Source organism: Doryrhamphus excisus, linkage group LG13 (assembly GCF_037039965.1).
Source record: "Doryrhamphus excisus strain RoL-2023G ecotype Guam linkage group LG13, RoL_Dexc_Guam_v1.1, whole genome shotgun sequence".
NCBI classification, from domain to species: Eukaryota; Metazoa; Chordata; class Actinopteri; order Syngnathiformes; family Syngnathidae; genus Doryrhamphus; species Doryrhamphus excisus.
In genome coordinates this window covers 2148573-2170929 of record NC_136369.1, presented here as the reverse complement: position 1 = coordinate 2170929, position 22357 = coordinate 2148573, and the positions used below count along the sequence as shown (strand labels likewise).

General features: G+C 40.3%; 1 protein-coding gene across 1 annotated transcript; it reads left to right on the top strand.

Annotated features, from left to right (window-relative positions):
* Positions 1 to 173: 173 nt before the first annotated feature.
* Positions 174 to 12182, top strand: ca7 (carbonic anhydrase VII). The gene is made up of 7 exons (XM_058089337.2): positions 174 to 316; positions 2458 to 2655; positions 5543 to 5661; positions 5797 to 5892; positions 7769 to 7831; positions 7929 to 8084; positions 11182 to 12182. The coding sequence occupies exons 1-7, from the start codon at positions 280 to 282 to the stop codon at positions 11299 to 11301; spliced, it is 789 nt and encodes a 262-aa protein (XP_057945320.2). The 5' UTR covers positions 174 to 279; the 3' UTR covers positions 11302 to 12182.
* Positions 12183 to 22357: the final 10175 nt, after the last annotated feature.

Below are 22357 nucleotides of genomic sequence, written 5' to 3'. Positions count from 1 at the left end.
ATTGTGTCATCCATGCCATTTGAATTCATAATGTAGATTGAATTATCTTCTGATATAGACATGAAAAGGGTGTATCTTTCCTCAAATAATACCGTATATTTTCAGTTGCAAACAGCAGTGGGTGCGCGCACGCGTGCTCGTGTATGTATGTGTGTGTGTGTGTGTGTGTGAAGGGGGTGTGTCCAAAGAGAATACAGCCTTGCTTCATCATGCCAGCCCTCCTCAAAGCACACTTGATCCAAACGTTGTAATTGCAATCTTGCTGTGTGAAGCCACAAGATGACGGGCAATAACTGGGGATACGGAAAAGAAGACGGTAAGACGTGACAGTAGCATCTCCTCTTTGCTGTTCATTCATTCATTGCAGGACATTTGTGACGTGTATAATTGCACGCGTTTATGCTGGTGAGGATGAAGTGCCAGATTATCTGCACTCTTAAATTGATCATTTACTTCTTAAACATTATTTTTCATGTCATTTGTCCTGCATAGTTGAACAAGACAATGTGCTTATTTCATATCTTACTTTTTCATTTTATTTTGATGTTTTTTTGTTTTTTTACATATATTTTTTATACATATTGTACTGCAGGGTTGTCCAAAGTATGGCCCTTGGGACATTTTTTTTGCCTGTAGCTCATTTATTAATTGGCCTTTGGCATTTAGCACTCCTGATCAAACTTTTAAAGACCAGTTGAAAAATTATTAAATTAAGAATTTACATTTTCCACTGTTGGTTTGAAGGAGGTTCTAAAGCTCAATAGAGTTCTCGAGCTTAAAAATGCAAAAGAAGAAATGGGGGTGAGAAAAAAAAATTGGGCGGCACGGCGGACCAGTGGTTAGCGTGCAGACCTCACAGCTAGGAGACCAGGGTTCAATTCCACCCTCGGCCATCTTTTTGGAATATGGGTGGAAACCGGAGTACCCGGGAAAAACCCCGCCTCTCGCCCGAAGACAGCTGGGATAGGCTCCAGCATCCCCCGCGACCCTTGTGAGGAAAAAGCGGTAGAAAAATGAACGAATGAATGAAAAAAAAATTGAAGAAGCAATTTATTGCAAAAAAAAAATGCACTTTTGGGGGTAATTTTGCCCGTCATCCACAGTCTTTATGTGAGACTTGAACACACGTCTTTCTCTTTTCTGTGCATTCTAAAGGTATAAAAACAGTTAAAAAGAGACAGCTAAAAATGCATGTAATGGGATGCAACTGTTCCGCCGATAAAGCCAAAACCCGCCAACAACACTCCCTCTGTTCATTTTCTATGCCGCTTATCCTCACTAGGGTCTAGGAGGTATGCTGGAGCCTATCCCAGCTGACTTTAGGCGAGAGGCAGGATACACCCTGGACTGGTCGCCAGCCAATCACAGGGCACAGGACATGTCAGACAGTCATTTTAAACTTCTTAAAATATCCTGAGGGTTATGGAACAAAACCGTCAAGTCACTGGCCCTGAGCTGGAAGATCCGATTGGCTGTCCGTCAAGACACGGATGATACTTGTTGTATAATATTTGATGAGAAAAAAATGTAAACTTGATGCTCCTGATGACTTCCAACGTTATTGACATGTCAAGGAGATCCAAGAGATGGGGTGTCTTTTGGAGTTTCAAATTGTGCAGGGGTGTCAGATGGCAGCTGGCTATGTGGAGATGTTACAGAGGGCATCCCTCATGACGGAAGACCCTCATCTGTGCGGTAAACTGGCTTTTTCAGGAAGACAACTCTGCATTTGGCGGCATGGCGGACTAGTGGTTAGCGCGCAGACCTCACAGCTATGAGACCAGGGTTCAATTCCACCCTCGGCCATCTCTGTGTGGAGTTTGCATGTTCTCCCCGTGCATGCGTGGGTTTTCTCCGGATACTCCGGTTTCCTCCCACATTCTAAAAACCTGCTAGGTTAATTGGTGACTCCAAATTGTCCATAGGTATGAATGTGAGTGTGAATGGTTGTTTGTCTATATGTGCCCTATGATTGGCCAGTCCAGGGTGTACCCCGCCTCTCGCCCAAAGACAGATGGGATAGGCTCCAGCATGAATGAACTCTGCATTTACCTTAATCTAAATCCACATTTGGGGATGGATTTACAAAAATCAGTCCCAAACAGTGGATGCCCACTCCTCATTCCCACATCATTCCCACTAGTCTCCTGGAAACACTGTCATTAAGCATATCAACCAGTTTTTGAGGTGGTTAACAAAAATATAAATCATTTTTCATGGCAGTGCAAGATGTAGTTTTTCAACTGCTCTTCATATTCTGATCAGGAATGTATATTGACCATCATTTAATTGGTTTTGGCATTTTTTTTGTACAAAATGTGTCAAAGTCGGCCCTGCATCCTCTGGTTTTTCTCTATGTACTGTTATTGGAAAGGTTTTGGACATCCCTGATATACTGTATGTTGTGGTCAATTGAAGTTTTAAATTCCATTGCTTGTGGTCTTTGTTTATGCAAAGGTCCTTCAGTATGGTACAAAAACTTCCCGGTTGCCAAGGGGAGTAGGCAGTCTCCTATCGATATCGTCCCACATCAGACTTCCCATGACCCCAGTCTGGGACCCATCCTCCTCAACTATGATCACTGTTCCTCCATAAACATCTCCAACAATGGGCACTCTGTTGCGGTCATCTTTGATGACTCGGATGACCGTTCAGGTAAGGGAAAGTGTGCATTGATTTAATTACATCATAGTTCATATTTAATGAGTCCTAATTGATTTCTTATTGATTACAGAAATAGCTAATTCAAAGACTGTATGATTTACAGTCTGCACTTTTTTTTACATACCACATTAGTTATTAGCAAATTCCATTAATCATTTGTCATTCAACCTTGACAGAAGTATTAAAACATTTTATGAACTAGTTTAATTTGGTCATAGTTCAAGTATTGTCTGCAGCACTTAATAATAAATATGTGATAAGTATACATCTGTGGTAACCTACCACAAATGTTTGCAGATACAGTATATAGAGTATTGATATACAGGTACTTGAAGGTAAGTGCAGGTGCTGATTAAGTGTACAGTGTCTGTCTAGTGCAGGGGTGGGCAAACTATGGCCCGGGGGCCACATCCGGCCCGCCAAGTGTTTGAATACGGCCCGCCCAATCTTTCCAAAGTATTTCATTTAAACTCAACATAGAACCTGGCATCATGGCCTGAGCCAACCTTTTGATGGTTTTATCAATTTCCTTTTTTGACATGGTCTGTTGTTTATAAAGTGCTCCTGAAAAAAGGGACACAAGCACATAATAATAATAATAATAATAATTATTATTATTATTAGATTATTATTAGAACTATTGTGATTATTATAATTATTATATTAATGCTAATTATTATATTAATTATATATAATATTATTGTTATATTTGCATATTTTACATAATAATAATATAATAATTACTATTTTAATTTTATTGTAATTATTATAATATTTTATTATTTAAAAAATATTTAAATATAAATATAAAATAATAAATAATAATAGCAGATTGCATGACAATTTTACAGATACAATAATACCAGGTGGACTGTTACGTGTAAAATATATAGTCTGCCCCCCCCCCCCGTAAATTTTGTCATATCAATGCGGCCCGCGAGTCAAAAAGTTTGCCCACCCCTGATCTAGTGGGAAAAAAAGAGTATAATAAAAAAAGGCGTTTCTCAGCAGCAATATAAATAAGGTGCATAAATCCCTCAAAGTACCTGTTTTTGTTTCAGGTGTGGCTCAGTTTGTGGGTAGCATACTATGTCAACATATTGTACATTGCTGTCAAAAATAGTTCTGAACAGCATACAGGTAAATGTTTTATTACATTAAATTACGTGATGTGTTGTTTTCTGGGAATAAAATATATTCATAATTTAATAAAAAAGGGTTAACTATAATTCAAAGTTGAAAAGCTTACGGCGAAATGAGATACAAAATGTTTGGATTATTGTTTGTTTTTTTAATTCTACCCTAAAGCAGTATTTTTTTCTTGCAACTTCACCTTTTCATAGTACATAGTACAGGTAACACACGACACAGTCTGTACCAGGGGTCTCAAACTCAAATTAATTGGGGGCCACTGGAGCTCGGGTCTGGGTGAGACTGGGACGCATTAGGTTTTACAAAAAAAACCCCAAACAAAAACGCATTTATTAAAAACAAAAAAATTTTAAAAACTTTGCTTTGGTAAAACATTCCACTGTTCTCAAATATCTTACTTTTTATTTTTCTACACAAAATAAGATGAAAAATAAATAAACAAATCAAGAATAAAGAAAATCAATCAATCAGTCATAAATAAATATAATAATAATAATAATAAAAACTTAAGAAACCACATATAGTTGGTGGGTAGACAAATTATTTTTTTCAGATTAAAATGAACAAAGAATTATTAGAGCCCTGTAGACATGACAAAACACGACTATAGTCACATTTATACTCTTTTTATTTACAACATATTGCGCAACTGCAGGGTCTTGAGACACATGCTAACTCGCAAACTAGAGAGCTAGCGACCTAAACGGTAGCCTTCAAGTTATTTCCTTTAAACTTAAATAGCCAAAAACTTACCACTTCCACACGGATAGGGAGGATAACTATTAACAGTTATTTAACCTTTAACATGAACATTAATCAAACGTAATAATTTTTTCTGGGTACATGATACCATACAGCATCCATATCTAACTTGCGCGGGCCGCACTAACATTAAACTTTCATATCAAGACGGGGGCCTCAAACTAGTGTCCTGTGGGCCACATTTAGCATGCGGGCCGCGTGTTTGAGACCCCTGGTCTGTACCATTGTTGTGTCTGAAGAGTGCAACTTCTTTAGTCCCCAAATTCTCTCCTTATTATTTGTCATTATTTTTTTTAATTAAATGAAGTCTCCATCCATCCATTTTCTATACGGCTCATCCTCACGAGGGTTGCAGGGATGCTGGAGCCTATCCCAACTTGACTTTGGGCAAGAGGCGGGGTACACCCCGAACTGGTCGCCAGCCCTGCGGGAGGAAACCGGAGTACCCGGAGAAAACCCACACATGCACGGGGAGAACATGCAAACTCCACAGGGTGGAATTGAACCCTGGTCTCCTAGCTGCGCGCTAACCACTCGACCACCGTGCCGCCCCGTCACAGGCATCATGACAAATAATAATCAGATTAGTGAGGTGTAGAAGTCCAGGCCCAGCAGTCTAGGCCAGAGACACACATAAAACAGTCTGCACTTTCCTTCTAACATGCAATGCTCAGTGACATGAAAGCTCGGTGTATTAATGGCTGGGTTGGCCAGTTGACAGAAATAGAAATTTCAACACCACTTATCCATATTTGACTTCGCTTTGTCATTTTGTTTCTCTCCCTGAATCCCATGTGTGAAAGGAACAATGATAGATGTGTTGGTAAAGAAGCTTCTCTGTCACTGCTCTCATCCCATTGATGAGTGAGAATAGCATTAACTTACTTCTACCAAGCTTCCTGGATCATCGTTGTTGTTGTTGTTGTGTGTGTTACTGTTTTACAATACTCCTCTCCTCTTGCAGTGATCCAGGAAGGCCCTCTGGAAAATCCATACAGACTAAAACAGTTTCACTTCCACTGGGGTGAAAAAGGCTGTCACGGCTCCGAGCATACCGTTGCAGCAAACGGATATGCGTCAGAGGTCAGTGGTATTTGGTATTTTGAGATACCTGTACGGTTCCTGTGCTGACTCTGCAGCTGCTTATGTGTGTTGAATAAAGCTTTATTGAAATCGACAAAACCATACATTTCTATTCTTCTCTATTCCCGCATCCAGCTTCATTTGGTTCATTGGAATGCCGTTAAGTACAAGACATTTGAGGAGGCGGCAGATGCTCCAGATGGACTTGCTGTCCTTGGTATCTTTTTGGAAGTAAGACTCTTGTTTTTTAGTTATTATGTTCTTTTTTTTAATTTGAGCGTTGTTCTTCGGTGGCGCTTATAAACTGTAGCAGTAGCTTGTAAAGGATGTATTTTTTTTTAAGCTGGTAGGGGTGACACGAGACGCTCGATTCATGAAACGAGACAATACATGAGAAAAAGATAAGATGTGATTACAGTAAAGTCTTGTTATATCGATATCGGTTAAAACGAATTACTACTTATTACGATACTATTTTCATTTCCTGGCAAATTTCTAGTCTTTTATGATATAATTAGCTCCGTTAGTACGATACACGGTTATTATGATAATCCGGTTACTACGATGCCCTTTTCATTTCCCGCCAGCCAATTTGGTCTGCTTATATCGATACAAAAGCAGCTTAAATCAATCTTTGCTTAAGGATTTCAATACCAAAAAAGAAGACGGCGAACGGCTGCTTCCAGTCAACTTTATTTTTCACACTTCCACCACCAGAGTGCAGCACACACAGCGGAAAACACCCGTCCCTCGCGCCTACCCCTCCGGGTGGCAACACCTTCCCTATCGATAGTTCCGGGGTGAATTATGTCCCGGTAACCGGTAATCGCTACAGCGTAAGTTTATTTTTATTTACTGTAGTACAAAATGTATTGTAGTACAAAAGCATGCTAGATACGCAATCCATGAACTCAAGGAGAAAATTACATGCCATATCAAAGATCCGCCCACTTTTAATGCAGTTCGGCGCAGGATCGGATATATGGATAGTCTGGTTATATCGGTATTTTTTCCAACTCCCGAGAATATCGATATAACGAGACTTTACTGTATGTGACAAATATTGCAATCTATCTGTTTTAATTTCTACACCGTTATACTCTGCACCAACTCGAGCCGGCCCCGCCTCCACCCACCGTGACAAAGAGATTGTATGAGGCTCACTCCGTTCATGCCGTTGTTCTATGGAACACACGCAGGTGCGAAAACCAATGCACTAAACCCTGTTATTTAATTTATTTATTGATCGTCCCAGACCTACTACCCACGATAATTTTTTTTAATGAATGAGAAATGCTCCATGTTTTAATCTAATGAGATCTTGTGACAACCATAGTAGCTGCTGTAGGAAGTCAGGTTTAGCCAGTTTGAAATTTTGAACAAACTGAATAATATAGTTTATTTATATAGTTTAGTTTTATTTAGTAGCGGTGTCGCATTCCATTCATTCATTCATTTTCTACCCACTTATCCTCACGAGGGTCGGTGGCGTGCTGGAGCCTATCCCAGCTGTCTTTGGGCCAGAGGTGGGGTACACCCTGGATTGGTCGGCAGCCAATCACAGGGCACATATAGACAAACAACCATTCACACTCACATTCATACCTATGGACCATTTGGAGTCAGTAAAGTGAAAACAGCATCTACAATAACCCATTGGCTATTTGTGATAGTGTTTATAGTATGTTGTGTTGTGCAAAAAAGGTCAGTAAGGATAATTCATAATGCCGCCTACAGAGAACATACTAACTCCTTATTTCTAAAATCACAAATACTTCAACTTGGCCAATTAACCTCCTGCGGGAGGGAACTGGAGTACCCGGAGAAAACCGACGCACACAGAGATGGCCGAGGGTGGAATCGAACTCTGGTCACCTTGCTGTGTGGCCTTCACATGAACCACTTTCTACCGTGTTGCATTTATTTCAGGTTATTTTCTTCTCCAATTGAAACACAATAGCATGTCTGCAACATAATCACGTAGGCAGAATAGGATGCGGCAGCGCTCATTTTCATTAGATAACATGTGATATTGCATTGGTAATGTAGTAGTGATAACGTTTTTGATGCGAACTCTAACTCAAAATCAATTGCCCTGTTGTACAAGACTGGTGATGAACACAGATGGCTCCACACAATTACAGATGCACTCTACATGGTAAAGTTCAAGGTGAGTAACACTTTTTATTATGTCGTGCAATGCGTTCTCATGTCCTCTGCAGTCGTGCACGCGGCCATGTGTTCCTTGCTTATTGTGTTGGTCATAGGGGACGGTCACAGATTTCAAAGGTTTCAACCCAAAGTGCCTCCTGCCCAGCAGCCTCCACTACTGGACCTACCTCGGATCACTGACCACACCCCCGCTTAATGAAAGCGTCATCTGGATTGTCCTGAAGGAGCCAATCACAGTATCTGAAAAACAGGTACTATATGTGTTTGACATAAAAATAAAACCTTTGTTGTATAATAAATATAATATTTTAAATATAATATATTTATTAATACATATTTAGTATGTGTGCATCGCTGTTATACTTTAATTCCAGGTCACTGAGCGCCTTTTAATAGCTATACACTCAACTTGCCATTTTTCCCTTCTGGTATTAGATCTATATATTAAATCTATATCTCTGCTTTTTGCGGCGGTTACCTTGTGGGACCACCGGTGAATGCCGAAAAATTGATATCAGTAATTGACACAGACATAAAAATGTCTGTGTTATGTCTATTTGTATTACATCTCCCCCCTCCAAACCCTCATGCTAGCGTGACATGAATTCAGATCACCATTTGCAATAAAAGCGTCTGTTGTCTTAAGATTAGATTCAGCTCCATAAACTCTTATGGATTGTTCACAACAGAATCCAGATTTAAGTCCTATATATGCCTCACACATGTATTAAATAGATTTAAAGTATAGAATGTATAGTCACTCACCAGTAATGTATCCTTCTGTAGCCAAAGTGTGAAATCCCGACACTGGATGAAGCATAAAAATATAAATATAAACTGAAAAATCTGCAGATTTGTGTGGCTGTGAATGCCAAATCACAAAAGTTCATGGAGCCACTGTATTTTATTAGTAGAACCACAGGATGCGCTCACATTGTCTTTTACGCAAAATATAATGAAAACAGCATCTAAAATAACCCATTGGCTATTTGTGATAGTGTTTATAGTATGTTGTGTTGTGCAAAAAAGGTCAGTAAGGATAATTCATAATGCCGCCTACAGAGAACATACTAACTCCTTATTTCTAAAATTTAAAAAAAACCTTAAACTGTATTATGGAAAGCAGGAAGTGAACAAATGTAACAGTTACTGAGTGTAAAAGTACGGAGGGGTAGGATTTAATAAGCTTTGCTTCTTCCTACTCCTTTTGGACATGTGGAACTGTGAACTGATTATGTGATGCACTTAATTGTAATTATGATGCATGTTCAAATGAAATAAAAGCACCAAACCATGACCAAATTTGGATAAACTGACAACTCAAATGCTACAGTTTTCCTAAAATAAAGTTACACCAATGAAATGTCACAGTTCCACGGACATTCTGGAATTCATCAGTAAGTCATCAAGAGGTTAAAGCATTCAAATGAAGGCCACAGTTGACCAATCGGTTGTGAAATCTGCACTGCTATGCTTCGCCATTGTTGTCACTGTACCACTGCTTCCTTAGTCAAACTGCAGTTCAGCACCACCAGATATGTCTACCACGATTTAGGGGTTTAGAAGGGTTTTCCACAAAAGTACTGTTGACTGTGATGCTATATTTAAAGAGCAATACCTCTGTCATGAGCTGCCATGTCATAGGGTTGACATTGGGCCCTGTTTAGCTCTGCAAATAATCACAACGTATAGGTGGTAACCCCACCTTGCTGATACTTTAAGCTGACTAACTGTGTAACCTTATGAGCCGTCCTTGCTATATAACCTTGCTATATACCATCCTCTCTGGTGATCTTTCCCTTTCCTGCATATGGAAGTGGAAAGATGTTTCTTGTGCAGCAATTCACAATGTATGTGTTTAGTCGTCAGTTTATTGATCCTCTCCAAATTATTCAGCAGATGGATCACCATCATTTCATGGAGACACTTTCTGTACTCTCAAAATGGTCATGAATGTCATATTAACAATTAATAACAATTAACAATTCAATACAGGGTGGAAAAATTAATTCATTCATTTTCTATCGCTTATCCTCACGAGGGTTGCGAGCTGTCTTCGAGCATACCCCTGGATTGGTCGCCAGCCAATCACAGGGCACATATAGACAAACAACCATTCACACTCACATTCATACCTATGGACAAATTGGAGTCGCCAATTAACCTAGCATTTTTTGATGCCAAAAAATACATAATATGTACTTAAATAGGGCTGCACGGTGGTCAAGTGGTTAGCACGCAGCCCTCACAGCTAGGAGACCCGGGTTCAATTCCACCCTCGGACATCTTTTTGGAATATGGGTGGAAACTGGAGTACCCGGAGAAAACCCACGCATGCACGGGGAGAACCTGCAAACTCCACACAGAGATGGCCGAGGGTGGGATTGAACTCGGGCTTCCTAGCTGTGAGGTCTGCGCGCTAACCGCTCGACCGCCATGCAGCCTGGGTGGAAACATTGATTTTTGCATTTATTTTGGATTTTCTACGAAATTCTACGAACCTGCAGAGATATTTACAAAGTTTTTCTATTCTGTCTATTTAGAAATTGTTAGTATAGGAGAAATGGAAATTCCATGGTTGTAATTGTTACATAATTGAGGTGTGTGTATATATAACCTTTGGTTGATGATGTAATCCTGGATATTGGAGGGGAGAAAAAGGACACAAAATCAATATTGTGGTTTCGAGTGGGCTCTGATATGAACTGTAATTCCATCCATCCATTTTCCATACCGCTTTTCCTCATGAGGGTTACAGGCTTGTTGGAGCCTATCCCAGCTGTCTTCAGGCGAGAGGCGGGGTACACCCTGGACTGGTGGCCAGCCAATCACAGGGCACATATAGACAAACAACCATTCACACTCACATTCATACCTATGGATAATTTGGAGTGTCTGCAATTTTGCTTCAGACATCAACTGCAAAGCAAGAAGCTTTTGTTTTGGGGCCATTTTTCATCAACTTAACATTGTATACGCTTATCTTTTTACTGTTTTTGTTTATGATGTGAGGGTGACTGCACACAAAAAAACACATTTTGGGTGCAGCTGAACTTTAAATTTTGACTCTCTTAGCCAAGGCTAAAGCTCTCGTTAGTGACCATGATTGACTTTAGCTGTTGATCGCATTTTGTCTTTGCCACCATAAAGAGGATTTGTTTCGATCAACCTGTGTTCTGAACAAGAGGGAAGCTGAAGGAACTCAGTTAATCTCTAAGAAGGAGAATTGTAGATTGACACAAATCACAAGTTTTATACAATTTTACTGTACTTTCTTCTGAGAGCAGACTCATTGCTGTTTTTGTCTTTGAGACAGATGCTTTATAAAACATTTCAATTTTATTCCAGCTGGGCAAGTTCCGAATGCTTCTGTCCACTGGAGAAGAAGAGGACCAGAGGATACGTATGGAAAACAACTACAGGACTCCTCAACCCCTAAAAGACCGAAAAGTGCGTTCATCAAATTAATGGAACTTATATGGATCCTATAATATAACTCTTTAGGAGACGACAGAGTGGATGCAACAATATGAGAATATTTTCACTGCCAAAACTCTTAAGATATGTTTTGCATAATGTAATTACTAACAACTGATTTTATCAATGAAAAATTAAAGTTTTTTTTTTTTTTTTTTTTTTACTCCAGTACAGTTACAACCGCAGAGTCTGGTCAGGTGCTATGCACTGTATGTCGTTTGTCATGTTTACATTTAACTTGCTATTGTTGGCACTGGAGCTGTCTGTCGGTTGGTATCAAACACTTCTGCTGTTGATGGCCTCCTAAATGGTGTCCAAATATCCTTCTATCCAGCCTATTGTAGCCGTTGAGCTTTGCGATTTAACAATCCTAACTATAGCTGAAATTGGATTAGTGCTGTGTTTTCCTAAGTGCGCTGCTTGGCCATGACGGACTAGTCCCAGGATCTGTTACAGGTCAGGAGTGGGTTTTATTTTTAGCATGCCATTAACATTTTATTGAAAGTGTTTACAAGGAATTATTGTGTACGGTTTTCAGTTTGACCTTCCCACCCTCACATTACCGGCTGCACTTTTATTTTCCCTTACATAAAAGTTTGAGTGCACGCAGTCATTAATATGCAATTCCTAAACATGCATGCACAGCCTATATGTATGTATGTATTTATGTATGTATGTGACACCTGATCAGAGCTGTGGCAGCTTTGTGTGACGCCAGTCTTCATGTATAGGAGAACTACCGCTGGGCAATGGTTGCAATAATTTAGTTTTATGCTCCTATACCACAAATTGCATATTAGAAGAATTCACTTCATGTATGATTTACAGGTGGTTTGAAATACTTTGTAATGTGCTTATTCACTGAAATAAAATGCAACAAACATTTGGTTGGTTTCACTAATTCATTTGCATGGAATACACAATAAAAACAATGAAACTATTTATTCAACTAGTATGAAAATCTGCTGTTAAGGTTGCAACACCTACAATTTGGTAATGGTAATGGTAATGGTAATGGTTTTATTTCATTTGAACATGCATCAGATTACAATTGAATTGCGATTCTGGAAGGCCATGAGTGACTTGGCATGGAGTTGTTCTCCAATTGCTGTGAGTCCGACCTCGGTGTAGTTCCCAAGCTTCTGTATGTTATAGTCGAGGTAGTTAATCCTGTCCACATTTTTGTTAACTTATCCATGGGATAATACTTTCCTCCAAACCTGATGCAATCTGATTTACTAGTTTGTATTCTGGTCGTACCCCTCGTGGCACGTGGGATTGTCTTGCGTCATCCAGTCGGTGTCTGAAACCTCCCTTTTCGTTTGGAAGTAGTTTGGGAGGTGATGTTCATCTGCTTCAAAGATAGCATTTAGTAACATGTCAACACTCATAGGGTAAATAGATACTGGTAATCAGTAATGTCACTACTGCACATGTTCCGGTCACGTTACAGTAAAGTCTCGTTATATCGATATTCTTGGGAGTCGGAAAAAAATACCGATATAACCGGACTATCCATATATCCGATCCTGCGCCGAACTGCATTAAAAGTGGGCGGATCTTTGATATGGCATGTAATTTTCTCCTTGAGTTCATGGATTGCGTATCTAGCATGCTTTTGTACTACAATACATTTTGTACTACAGTAAATAAAAATAAACTTACGCTGTAGTGATTACCGGTTACCGGGACATAATTCACCCCGGAACATAATTCACCCCGGAACTATCGATAGGGAAGGTGTTGCCACCCGGAGGGGTAGGCGCGACGGACGGGTGTTTTCCGCTGTGTGTGCTGCACTCTGGTGGTGGAAGTGTGAAAAATAAAGTTGACTGGAAGCAGCCGTTCGCCGTGTTCTTTTTTGGTATTGAAATCCTTAAGCAAAGATTGATTTAAGCTGCTTTTGTATCGATATAAGCAGACCAAATTGGCTGGCGGGAGATGAAAAGGGCATCCTAGTAACCGGATTATCATAATAACCGTGTATCGTACTAACGGAGCTAATTATATCATAAAAGACTAGAAATTTGCCGGGAAATGAAAATAGTATCGTAATAATAGTAATTCGTTTTAACCGATATCGATATAACGAGACTATACTGTATATCTTTTTTCCCGCAAACGTAAATGCAAATCAGAACTGACTTTCTGTCTCTATTGGAATGGAGAAGAATGCCTGATGTCTACTACGGTGAACCATGTGACATCTGTTCGTAAAGAATTCAACAGTGTGTGTGGGTCAGGCACGCAAGGTGCTCTCTACCACAGCTTGATTTACAGCTTGTAAGTCCTGTATCATTCTCCATCCCACAGAGGGTGGCGCCTTTTTTACTGGAAAAATAGGGGTGTTACATGGTAAGTTGTTGCATTCTACTAAGACTTTAGCTTTTAACAAATCTTCTATCACTGGTTTTATTCCTTCATATGCATCTGGTTTTATTGAGTATTGCCTAACACATGGTCTGTAATCATTTTTAGCTTTAATTTGTACAGGTTGGGCACTTTTAATTAGTCCTACATCTGATGGACCTAGAGACCACAATATTGTTGGTATGTTTTTTAATTTGTTTTCTTCCTCTTCGGTCAAAACATAAGTTGATCAAGCTGAATCTATTATGTGTCTGCCAAAATTAACCTGAATTATCCAGAACAATTTTTTTCTCAATAGTCCTGTGGATTCACTGACTTCATACCCCTGTGGGTCTACAGTCCAGTCTTTGGCATTCATCCCAATTTGTATTATCTGCCCTGTGTCTTTCCATTTGTCTTTCGACTCTTTGTAGAGTGATACATGTGGCTTCGTCCACCCATAATACAATGGGTCAAGTTCTTTTAATGTCACGGCCACTGCTGCAGTACTTCCTCCATCAGTATACAAATGTGTAAGGAGTATTTTTGCAGGTGTAGCTTTATCTAATCTCTTCTCATAGTTTAGGTCGGGTCCGCTGTCTTGTCTTACATTAATGGTTACATGCAGTTCATCTGGTGGCATTTGATCCTGTACTATTTGAAGCAATGGTAACGCTTCCTGAAGGAGGCTAGTGCCTATGCTCGAGGGAGGCTTGTTTGGGATGTCCAGGGAATAGATATACCTTGGTTCCCCTTTCCCTTGCAACACAAAGCTACTTTGTAATTCATGTTTTCGCCTCACTACCAGTTGGCCCTTGTCTGTGGGAACTAGGGCAAGACCCAGTGCTCCCATTGCGTCTCTTCCTAGTAAATTTGCTGGACATTGTAGGGCTAGGAGGATGGATAGTTTACATGTCCCCCCTTGCGGGTCTCTAATAGTTGCTGGTAGGGAGTTGATTGCTATTGTCAAATCTCCTCCTGCTGTCCTGAGCCATGTATTGCCTGCAGATCTGAAATGTGGAAATTCTTCCCTGCAAGTTGTTCTACATGCTCCCGAGTCACAACAGAATCTGATTGGATTACCATTCACTTCCAATGTGACCTCCGGTCGGGGATGTTCAAAGGCAAATATCTCTTGTAGATTTAATTCTACTACTGGTTCATCATTTGGTTCTGGTTGTATTTGTTTAGACACGCCTAGTCATGCTGAACATGGCTTTTGGTTCCTTTTGAACTGGCCTTTGACACAATCACGGGAGAAGTGACCTTCTTCACCGCAATGCCAACATCCAGTATTGTTGGGATAGCTTCGTACATTCTGTCTACCTGTTCCTCTACCTCTTCCTCTACCTGTTCCTCTGAATCTTCCTTGACTTTGAAAGAGGATTTCTCCGTTATCTGTAACAAAGGTGTGTATTTTTTGCATCTTATTTTTGTTACTTAACACGTTTTCTGCATGCTGCGCGTGCGGGATATAGTCTGCCATAGTTGCTGAGGGCATTCCGATGAAATGTTTATCGACCCACCCTTTTATGCCAGGATTTGAATTAGCATGTATCGCATCTACATTAGGGTTTGGTACCTCTGTCATATGAAACGCATCGGTTTCCGGTGAAACCCTAGGTGGTGATTTAGGAGAAAATACTTCTTTCATCTGTTTTGACCACTCAACAGAAAAAGGTTTAGCTCTTGTTTGTGGTGGGTATGACGCTGATGGTCTGACATTGTGGTTGTCATAATGTGGAGGTTCAGGGAACTGTGGATACAATCGTGATTTTCCACTTACTACACCATCATTTTGACTACTATTGCTCACTCCTTTAGTTGGCATAACCCGACTTTCGTTATCTTCCTTTCGAGTAAAAAATGTGTCTGAGTCTTTCTCCTCACTTACTTTTCCTTCATCTTTTTGATACTCCTGAAGTAAAACTTCCCTTACTATGTTTTGTAACTCTTCCTTTTTACAACGTTCGCTTCTGCTCTTTCTCTCGCCTTCCTTTCTTTCTTCATTTTAGCCTGGCCTTTCTGTCTTTTTCCTGCCAACTCCTTCCAATATGATCATCATCATCATACCCATCCTTTTGCATTTTATTGGTTTGATTCTTGTTCTTTTTCGCAATATCCTGTTGCAATTTAATTAATTTAGGGATCGATAATTGTCTGTCAAAACCATCACTTACATCCATAATCTCATCCGTCAGGACATTCAAAACATCACCAACCGTGGACGTCCACTGTCATCCACCCAGATTCTGTGTGTTGCTCTTCGGTTTTTTGTCAACGGAAGTTTTTTATATAATATAGTTGATGCAGAAAACATTAGCAAGGCCACCGTCTGCAGAGCTGTGAGAAAAGTGTCCCGAGCACTAAAAAGATGAATCAACTCCTTCGTTGTGTACCCGGGACATAAACCCGTGGGGGTCATCAAGGAGGAATTCCACAGAATTGCAGGTGAATGTAGAAATCAGTTAAAATGTATGATTAGAAATCATATTCAGTTAATGACATGGTGCTGCAACCTCACACTGGGATTTGTCATTTTAATTTCTTTTAGGATTCCCTGGTGTGATAGGGTGCATCGATGGGATGCACATTCCCATCGTTGCTCCTTCAGAAAATGAAGGAGACTATGTGAACAGAAAATCCGTTCACAGCATCAATGTGCAGGTGGATTGAATGTCAGACTGCATCAAACTGCAAAAACTCAAAATCATACCAACAATATTTGTCTTATTTCTCGTCAAAATGTCTAATTTCTGATCAAAACAAATCACACCTAAAAGTAAATTGTTTTTAGACAATGTTCACGTGTTTTAATCACATTTCACTTAAAAAAATAATTTGAAAAATCTGTTTGTTTGTTATTTCTACTTATTTCAATTGAAAATGTGCGTGAAACAAGTGAAAATTGCCTGAAAACCAGTTACTTTTTATGTGGTGTCTTAAGTGTAAAGACATTTGATGAGAAATGTAGACCAACTACATGGTCACCCATGGTGAATCGAGGGAACGGGGCTCCATTGATGAGGGCTTTTTAAAGTCGTGGTGCACGCGCTTAACTCAGAGTGAACAAACTCTGTGTTGATTGAACCAAATGAAATCACCTGTTCTGAAACCCGTAACTCAGAGTTTCCTGTCTCAGAGTAGATCAACTCAGAGTTCAGGGTTAGACTCAGAGTTGGTTGAACCTGCTTCGTGAAACGGGGCCCTGGGCAACAGCAAAAATGCGACTAATGACACAGAGAAATATAAAAACATGCAAGTTTTCTGAACAATTTGTCGACTGAAAGCTTTCGAACCCCCACTCTGCTTTGCATCAAAGTCGAATAGAATAATGCATAATGTGTCCATTCCGACAAATGACAATTCCATAGACCATTCTTAACACAATGGTGCTCAGAGAGATGTGTTTGTTGGGGGAATAAAATGCATATAACGTGTTGTCATGGAAAACGGCTTATAACAGCTTGGCAGATAAGGTTCCTTCAACTCGCCTATTTTTTCTCTGATAGGTCTGAATGAATGATACAGAGCGCCTACAATCTGAGCTAAGAGTCGTGGATGAAAAGAAAGCTGCAAAGATGTTTCAGCAAGGAGGTAATGATATGCATCACACAGACACACACACGCTGAGATTGGACTTCCTGTATATGTTGTATGGTCGGTATTTTGCTGGCATCTAGTGGTAAGAGGTCAACATGCAGTATTGCAAGCCATTGCAATGCTGCCATCTAGTGGTAAGACACTGCTGCGGCATGTTTATTCACGTAAACGTTTAAATAAATTCTGATTGTTTTATTCAGTTAAAAAATTACACTTTAAAATTAGTGTCAATACTACAATAGTCCAGAATAGAATCACACTACTTTATTGTAAACATAGATCACAGTAATACACTGTCAATAATACAGTACTATACTGTGGAAATCACAAAGATTCGTTCCAGTGTACTCTTATTGAGCTGCCGGGATAATTTTGTTGTTGTGTTATGTGTTGCATTTTCTTAGTTGCTTTGGTCGAAGGGGACCAACCTGTTATGTTTGTTTTGAGTTGTGGTCTCCTAGAGAGCAGCTACACACAATAACCCGCACAGAAAACATTGTAGCGTTTGCAGAATCTGCACTTATTCCAGCTGTATTTCTTTTCATTTGAGTTTCCTGCCAAAACGGTCCGCCTCCGGGCATGCCCGCTCCACTGTGATTGGTCACATGGCCAAAATGCTTCCTAACTGTGAACCATATAAGGAAGTCCGCTCTGTGACATCATGTAGGGGCAGTTTTAAAAGCATCACAGATCCCCTTTAAGACTGCCACGTTTTTATTTTGAACCTTACTTTGCACTGAGCAGGAAGTCAGTCGGAGTACATTTTAATGCTGTGCCACAAGATCGTAGCGATGCTGTTGTGGTTGCACGCTGCTTGGAGATACAGTAAAGTCTCGTTATATCGATATTCTCGGGAGTCTGAAAAAATACCGATATAACCGGACTATCGATATATCCGATCCTGCGCCGAACTGCATTAAAAGTGGGCGGATCTTTGATATGGCATGTAATTTTCTCCTTGAGTTCATGGATTGCGTATCTAGCATGCTTTTGTACTACAATAAATTTTGTACTACAGTAAATAAAAATAAACTTACGCTGTAGTGATTACCGGTTACCGGGACATAATTCACCCCGGAACTATCGATAGGGAAGGTGTTGCCACCCGGAGGGGTAGGCGCGAGGGACGGGTGTTTTCCGCTGTGTGTGCTGCACTCTGGTGGTGGAAGTGTGAAAAATAAAGTTGACTGGAAGCAGCCGTTCGCCGTGTTCTTTTTTGGTATTGAAATCCTTAAGCAAAGATTGATTTAAGCTGCTTTTGTATCGATATAAGCAGACCAAATTGGCTGGCGGGAGATGAAAAGGGCATCCTAGTAACCGGATTATCATAATAACCGGGTATCGTACTAACGGAGCTAATTATATCATAAAAGACTAGAAATTTGCCGGGAAATGAAAATAGTATCGTAATAAGTAGTAATTCGTTTTAACCGATATCGATATAACGAGACTTTACTGTAATGAAGACGTTCACAATACTAAACCATATTACACAATAAGCACCTGTTTTTGATAGAAATGACTCCTTTGACGCTTACATTTTGTGTCCACATCAGCGGTTGGCCATGTATGTTGACTTAAGCGGCCGTTTGAGGAGGGTTGTTGACATAAACGGGGCTGACCTAAGCAGGTTGTACTGCGTTTTTTATGTGATTTGTTCCTCTATTTCCCGCTTTTTGCTGCTGGCCAATAAAAAAAACAAGTTGCGGGTTTGAACATAACGGTCCTAAACACACTCAAAGGTCGGACTGGCTGACCAACCTCTGTAAAACGTAATTTGCCGACTGGTGTTTATTCAGAACGTCATAGCATTTTTATATGATCGGAATGTACTGTATGTCCTTGTATTGTACTTGTGGGACGCTCAGCATAATTCCTTTATTCTGTGGCACTGGTGATTAACAAACACCCTAAAATAATGTCCTCAGATGCTTTGCAGGGCGTCAGCAGCCTTTATTGTTGATCTTAAATCACGGCGGGTCCGTGAGAAACGGATGATCTCGCTGCTGAGTCCACAGTTTGGCTGATGGATTGTGCTGCTTCAGATGCTATTGGATCGGTCCTGATGGAGCATCTGAGCGGTCTAAATATTGTGAGCCAAAAGCTGGGGTTGGGGGGGTGGGGTGTGAATGTTGATTGACCTTGGCATCCAGTGCTCTCTTATTTCACGCTGATGTTGGAGGATTTTTGTGTTTATTTTTTCCCTCCCGGTGTTTAGCGTTGCCTTTGCTGCGCTCGATGTTGCTACTCTGCTGTCATTTTCATTGTTTCTGCATGACGGATTTCATTTCACACGCTATCTTTCTGATATCACAGCACAAAATTGCTTTTTTGTGATTGTTTCTGCCTGAAATGGCTGATTTTGATGCAGATTTTTCGGAAAGTTGTGGCAAAAGTTGCAGTGTTATTTTTTCAGTAACTGATTTCATCAGCTTGTGATTTCATGATTTCAGTGTTCTTTGTAACCTTACCCCCCAAAAAGCACAGCCATTTATCAGCCCCCTCCCCCTCACCCCCAGGATGCTGCAGGCCTTTTTTTGGCAAAATGTTGTCCTGGTTTTTGCACCAAATTGCACGTAAAAAACTCATCCGTTTGTGCTATACTGTATCATTTCACAAGCAAAGCACCTTGCACATTTCTGACTTACCATTCTTGCGTTTTTTAAAATGATGTAGCTGCTAAGTAACCCGCCATGGGGCCAAAAAATTTTGAAAGCATTGAATTCCACCTAGCCAGTTATTTTGCATTGTTTTCTGCACCTAATTCAATGTAGTTAATGCTGATTCTTTACAAAATGTATTTTTTGTTCATACAGTAAAGTCTCGTTATATCGATATCGGTTAAAATGAATTACTACTTATTACGATACTATTTTCATTTCCCGGCAAATTTCTAGTCTTTTATGATATAATTAGCTCCGTTAGTACGATACACGGTTATTATGATAATCCGGTTACTAGGATGCCCTTTTCATCTCCCGCCAGCCAATTTGGTCTGCTTATATCGATACAAAAGCAGCTTAAATCAATCTTTGCTTAAGGATTTCAATACCAAAAAAGAACACGGCGAACGGCTGCTTCCAGTCAACTTTATTTTTCACACTTCCACCACCAGAGTGCAGCACACACAGCGGAAAACACCCGTCCCTCGCGCCTACCCCTCCGGGTGGCAACACCTTCCCTATCGATAGTTCCGGGGTGAATTATGTCCCGGTAACCGGTAATCACTACAGCGTAAGTTTATTTTTATTTACTGTAGTACAAAATGTATTGTAGTACAAAAGCATGCTAGATACGCAATCCATGAACTCAAGGAGAAAATTACCATACTCGTTATATAGATATTCTCGGGAGTCGGAAAAAATACCGATGAACCGGACTATCCATATATCCGAACCTGCGCCGAACTGCATTAAAAGTGGGCGGATCTTTGATATGGCATGTAATTTTCTCCTTGAGTTCATGGATTGCGTATCTAGCATGCTTTTGTACTACAATACATTTTGTACTACAGTAAATAAAAATAAACTTACGCTGTAGTGATTACCGGTTACCGGGACATAATTCACCCCGGAACTATGGATAGGGAAGGTGTTGCCACCCGGAGGGGTAGGCGCGAGGGACGGGTGTTTTCCGCTGTGTGTGCTGCACTCTGGTGGTGGAAGTGTGAAAAATAAAGTTGACTGGAAGCAGCCGTTCGCCGTGTTCTTTTTTGGTATTGAAATCCTTAAGCAAAGATTGATTTAAGCTGCTTTTGTATCGATATAAGCAGACCAAATTGGCTGGCGGGAGATGAAAAGGGCATCCTAGTAACCGGATTATCATAATAACCGTGTATCGTACTAACGGAGCTAATTATATCATAAAAGACTAGAAATTTGCCGGGAAATGAAAATAGTATCGTAATAAGTAGTAATTCGTTTTAACCGATATCGATATAACGAGACTTTACTGTAAATGAGAGACAATTGCGAGATCCTGCATGGCCTGCACGATGCCCACAATAAATAATAAGTAGATGAACTCAGATTGACCTATAAAATAATCACTCCAAAACCACGACCCCTAAACACAACACCACGGAAACAGTCAATTGAGTTCATTTTTTAAAGACTCAGCATAAGATGGCCTTTTTTATTGACGGCCTTCATTGAAGAGGATCGGACTGACGTACAATACTCACACATGAAAGGTCAACACTGAGTGAGGCCAGTGATAAACAAAACCCAGCCGTCTTTCTTTGGAGGTGTTCTGGCAGGACAACCCTTCCATAAATCTTCTGTGGTAAAACAACTCCAGTCTCCAGTGAAGGGGAAAATTGGACTTTGTTGTCAAGGAGGAAGCATGCCTGCCTCATCCGAGCTTTGTGGCGGTCTTAGATCAGCCACGTCGGATGAGAATAACGAAAGTGCGTGCGTCCATAGAGAGCTGTAACCTTGGAACAAATGAATAGTTTAAAGCTTGAATCAATCACAGAGACACTGGGTGATAATGACCCACATTAACGTCACCTTAGCCGTCACACTACTTCATCCATCTTGAAGAGATGATTACCTCCCCTGCGTGTTTTCCCTGCTCTTTGTTTGGTACTTTTGCAGCTGGAAAAGTAAGAACGGCAAGTCCGGGGACGATATTACAGAAAGTGGAGTTGGTTATACTTTAGAGTAGTCAGTGCACAGCTTGTATAAGAGTATGGATGTATCATCCACTGAATGTGAAAGCCGTTATCATCTAAATAACTGTCCTTAAATCTTTGAGCAAAATGGTTCCGTATGCGGATACTTTGATGTCCCAATCAGGAAGACCAGCATGAAATGTGTCACATGTTCCTCAGTGAACCGCATCTCCCCAGTGTCGTGGCATTCATGCATCATGCATGCATCATTATCTTGCTACTGGTTTGTGTTGCTAACTAGTATGTAGACAATAACTGCATTCTGTACGTCAATTGTTGTGTCTGTGGGTATCGAATAAAGTGGCCATCTTTTTATATTGAGTCACGGGTAAGATGTTCAAATAAAATAAAGAGGAGGCACGCACCCAGCACGTGTCGACGGGTGGGAGGAGCGTCATCATCATCATCATCATCATCGTC

What these genes read in the sequence shown, in the direction of transcription:
- ca7 (XM_058089337.2), top strand. Translation starts at nt 280, where the DNA reads ATGACGGGCAATAACTGGGGATACGGAAAAGAAGACG. An exon ending in CAAACGGATATGCGTCAGAG is followed by an intron (nt 5,662 to 5,796) that starts GTCAGTGGTATT and finishes TCCCGCATCCAG; the next exon opens with CTTCATTTGGTTCATTGGAA. An exon ending in TCTACATGGTAAAGTTCAAG is followed by an intron (nt 7,832 to 7,928) that starts GTGAGTAACACT and finishes TGTTGGTCATAG; the next exon opens with GGGACGGTCACAGATTTCAA.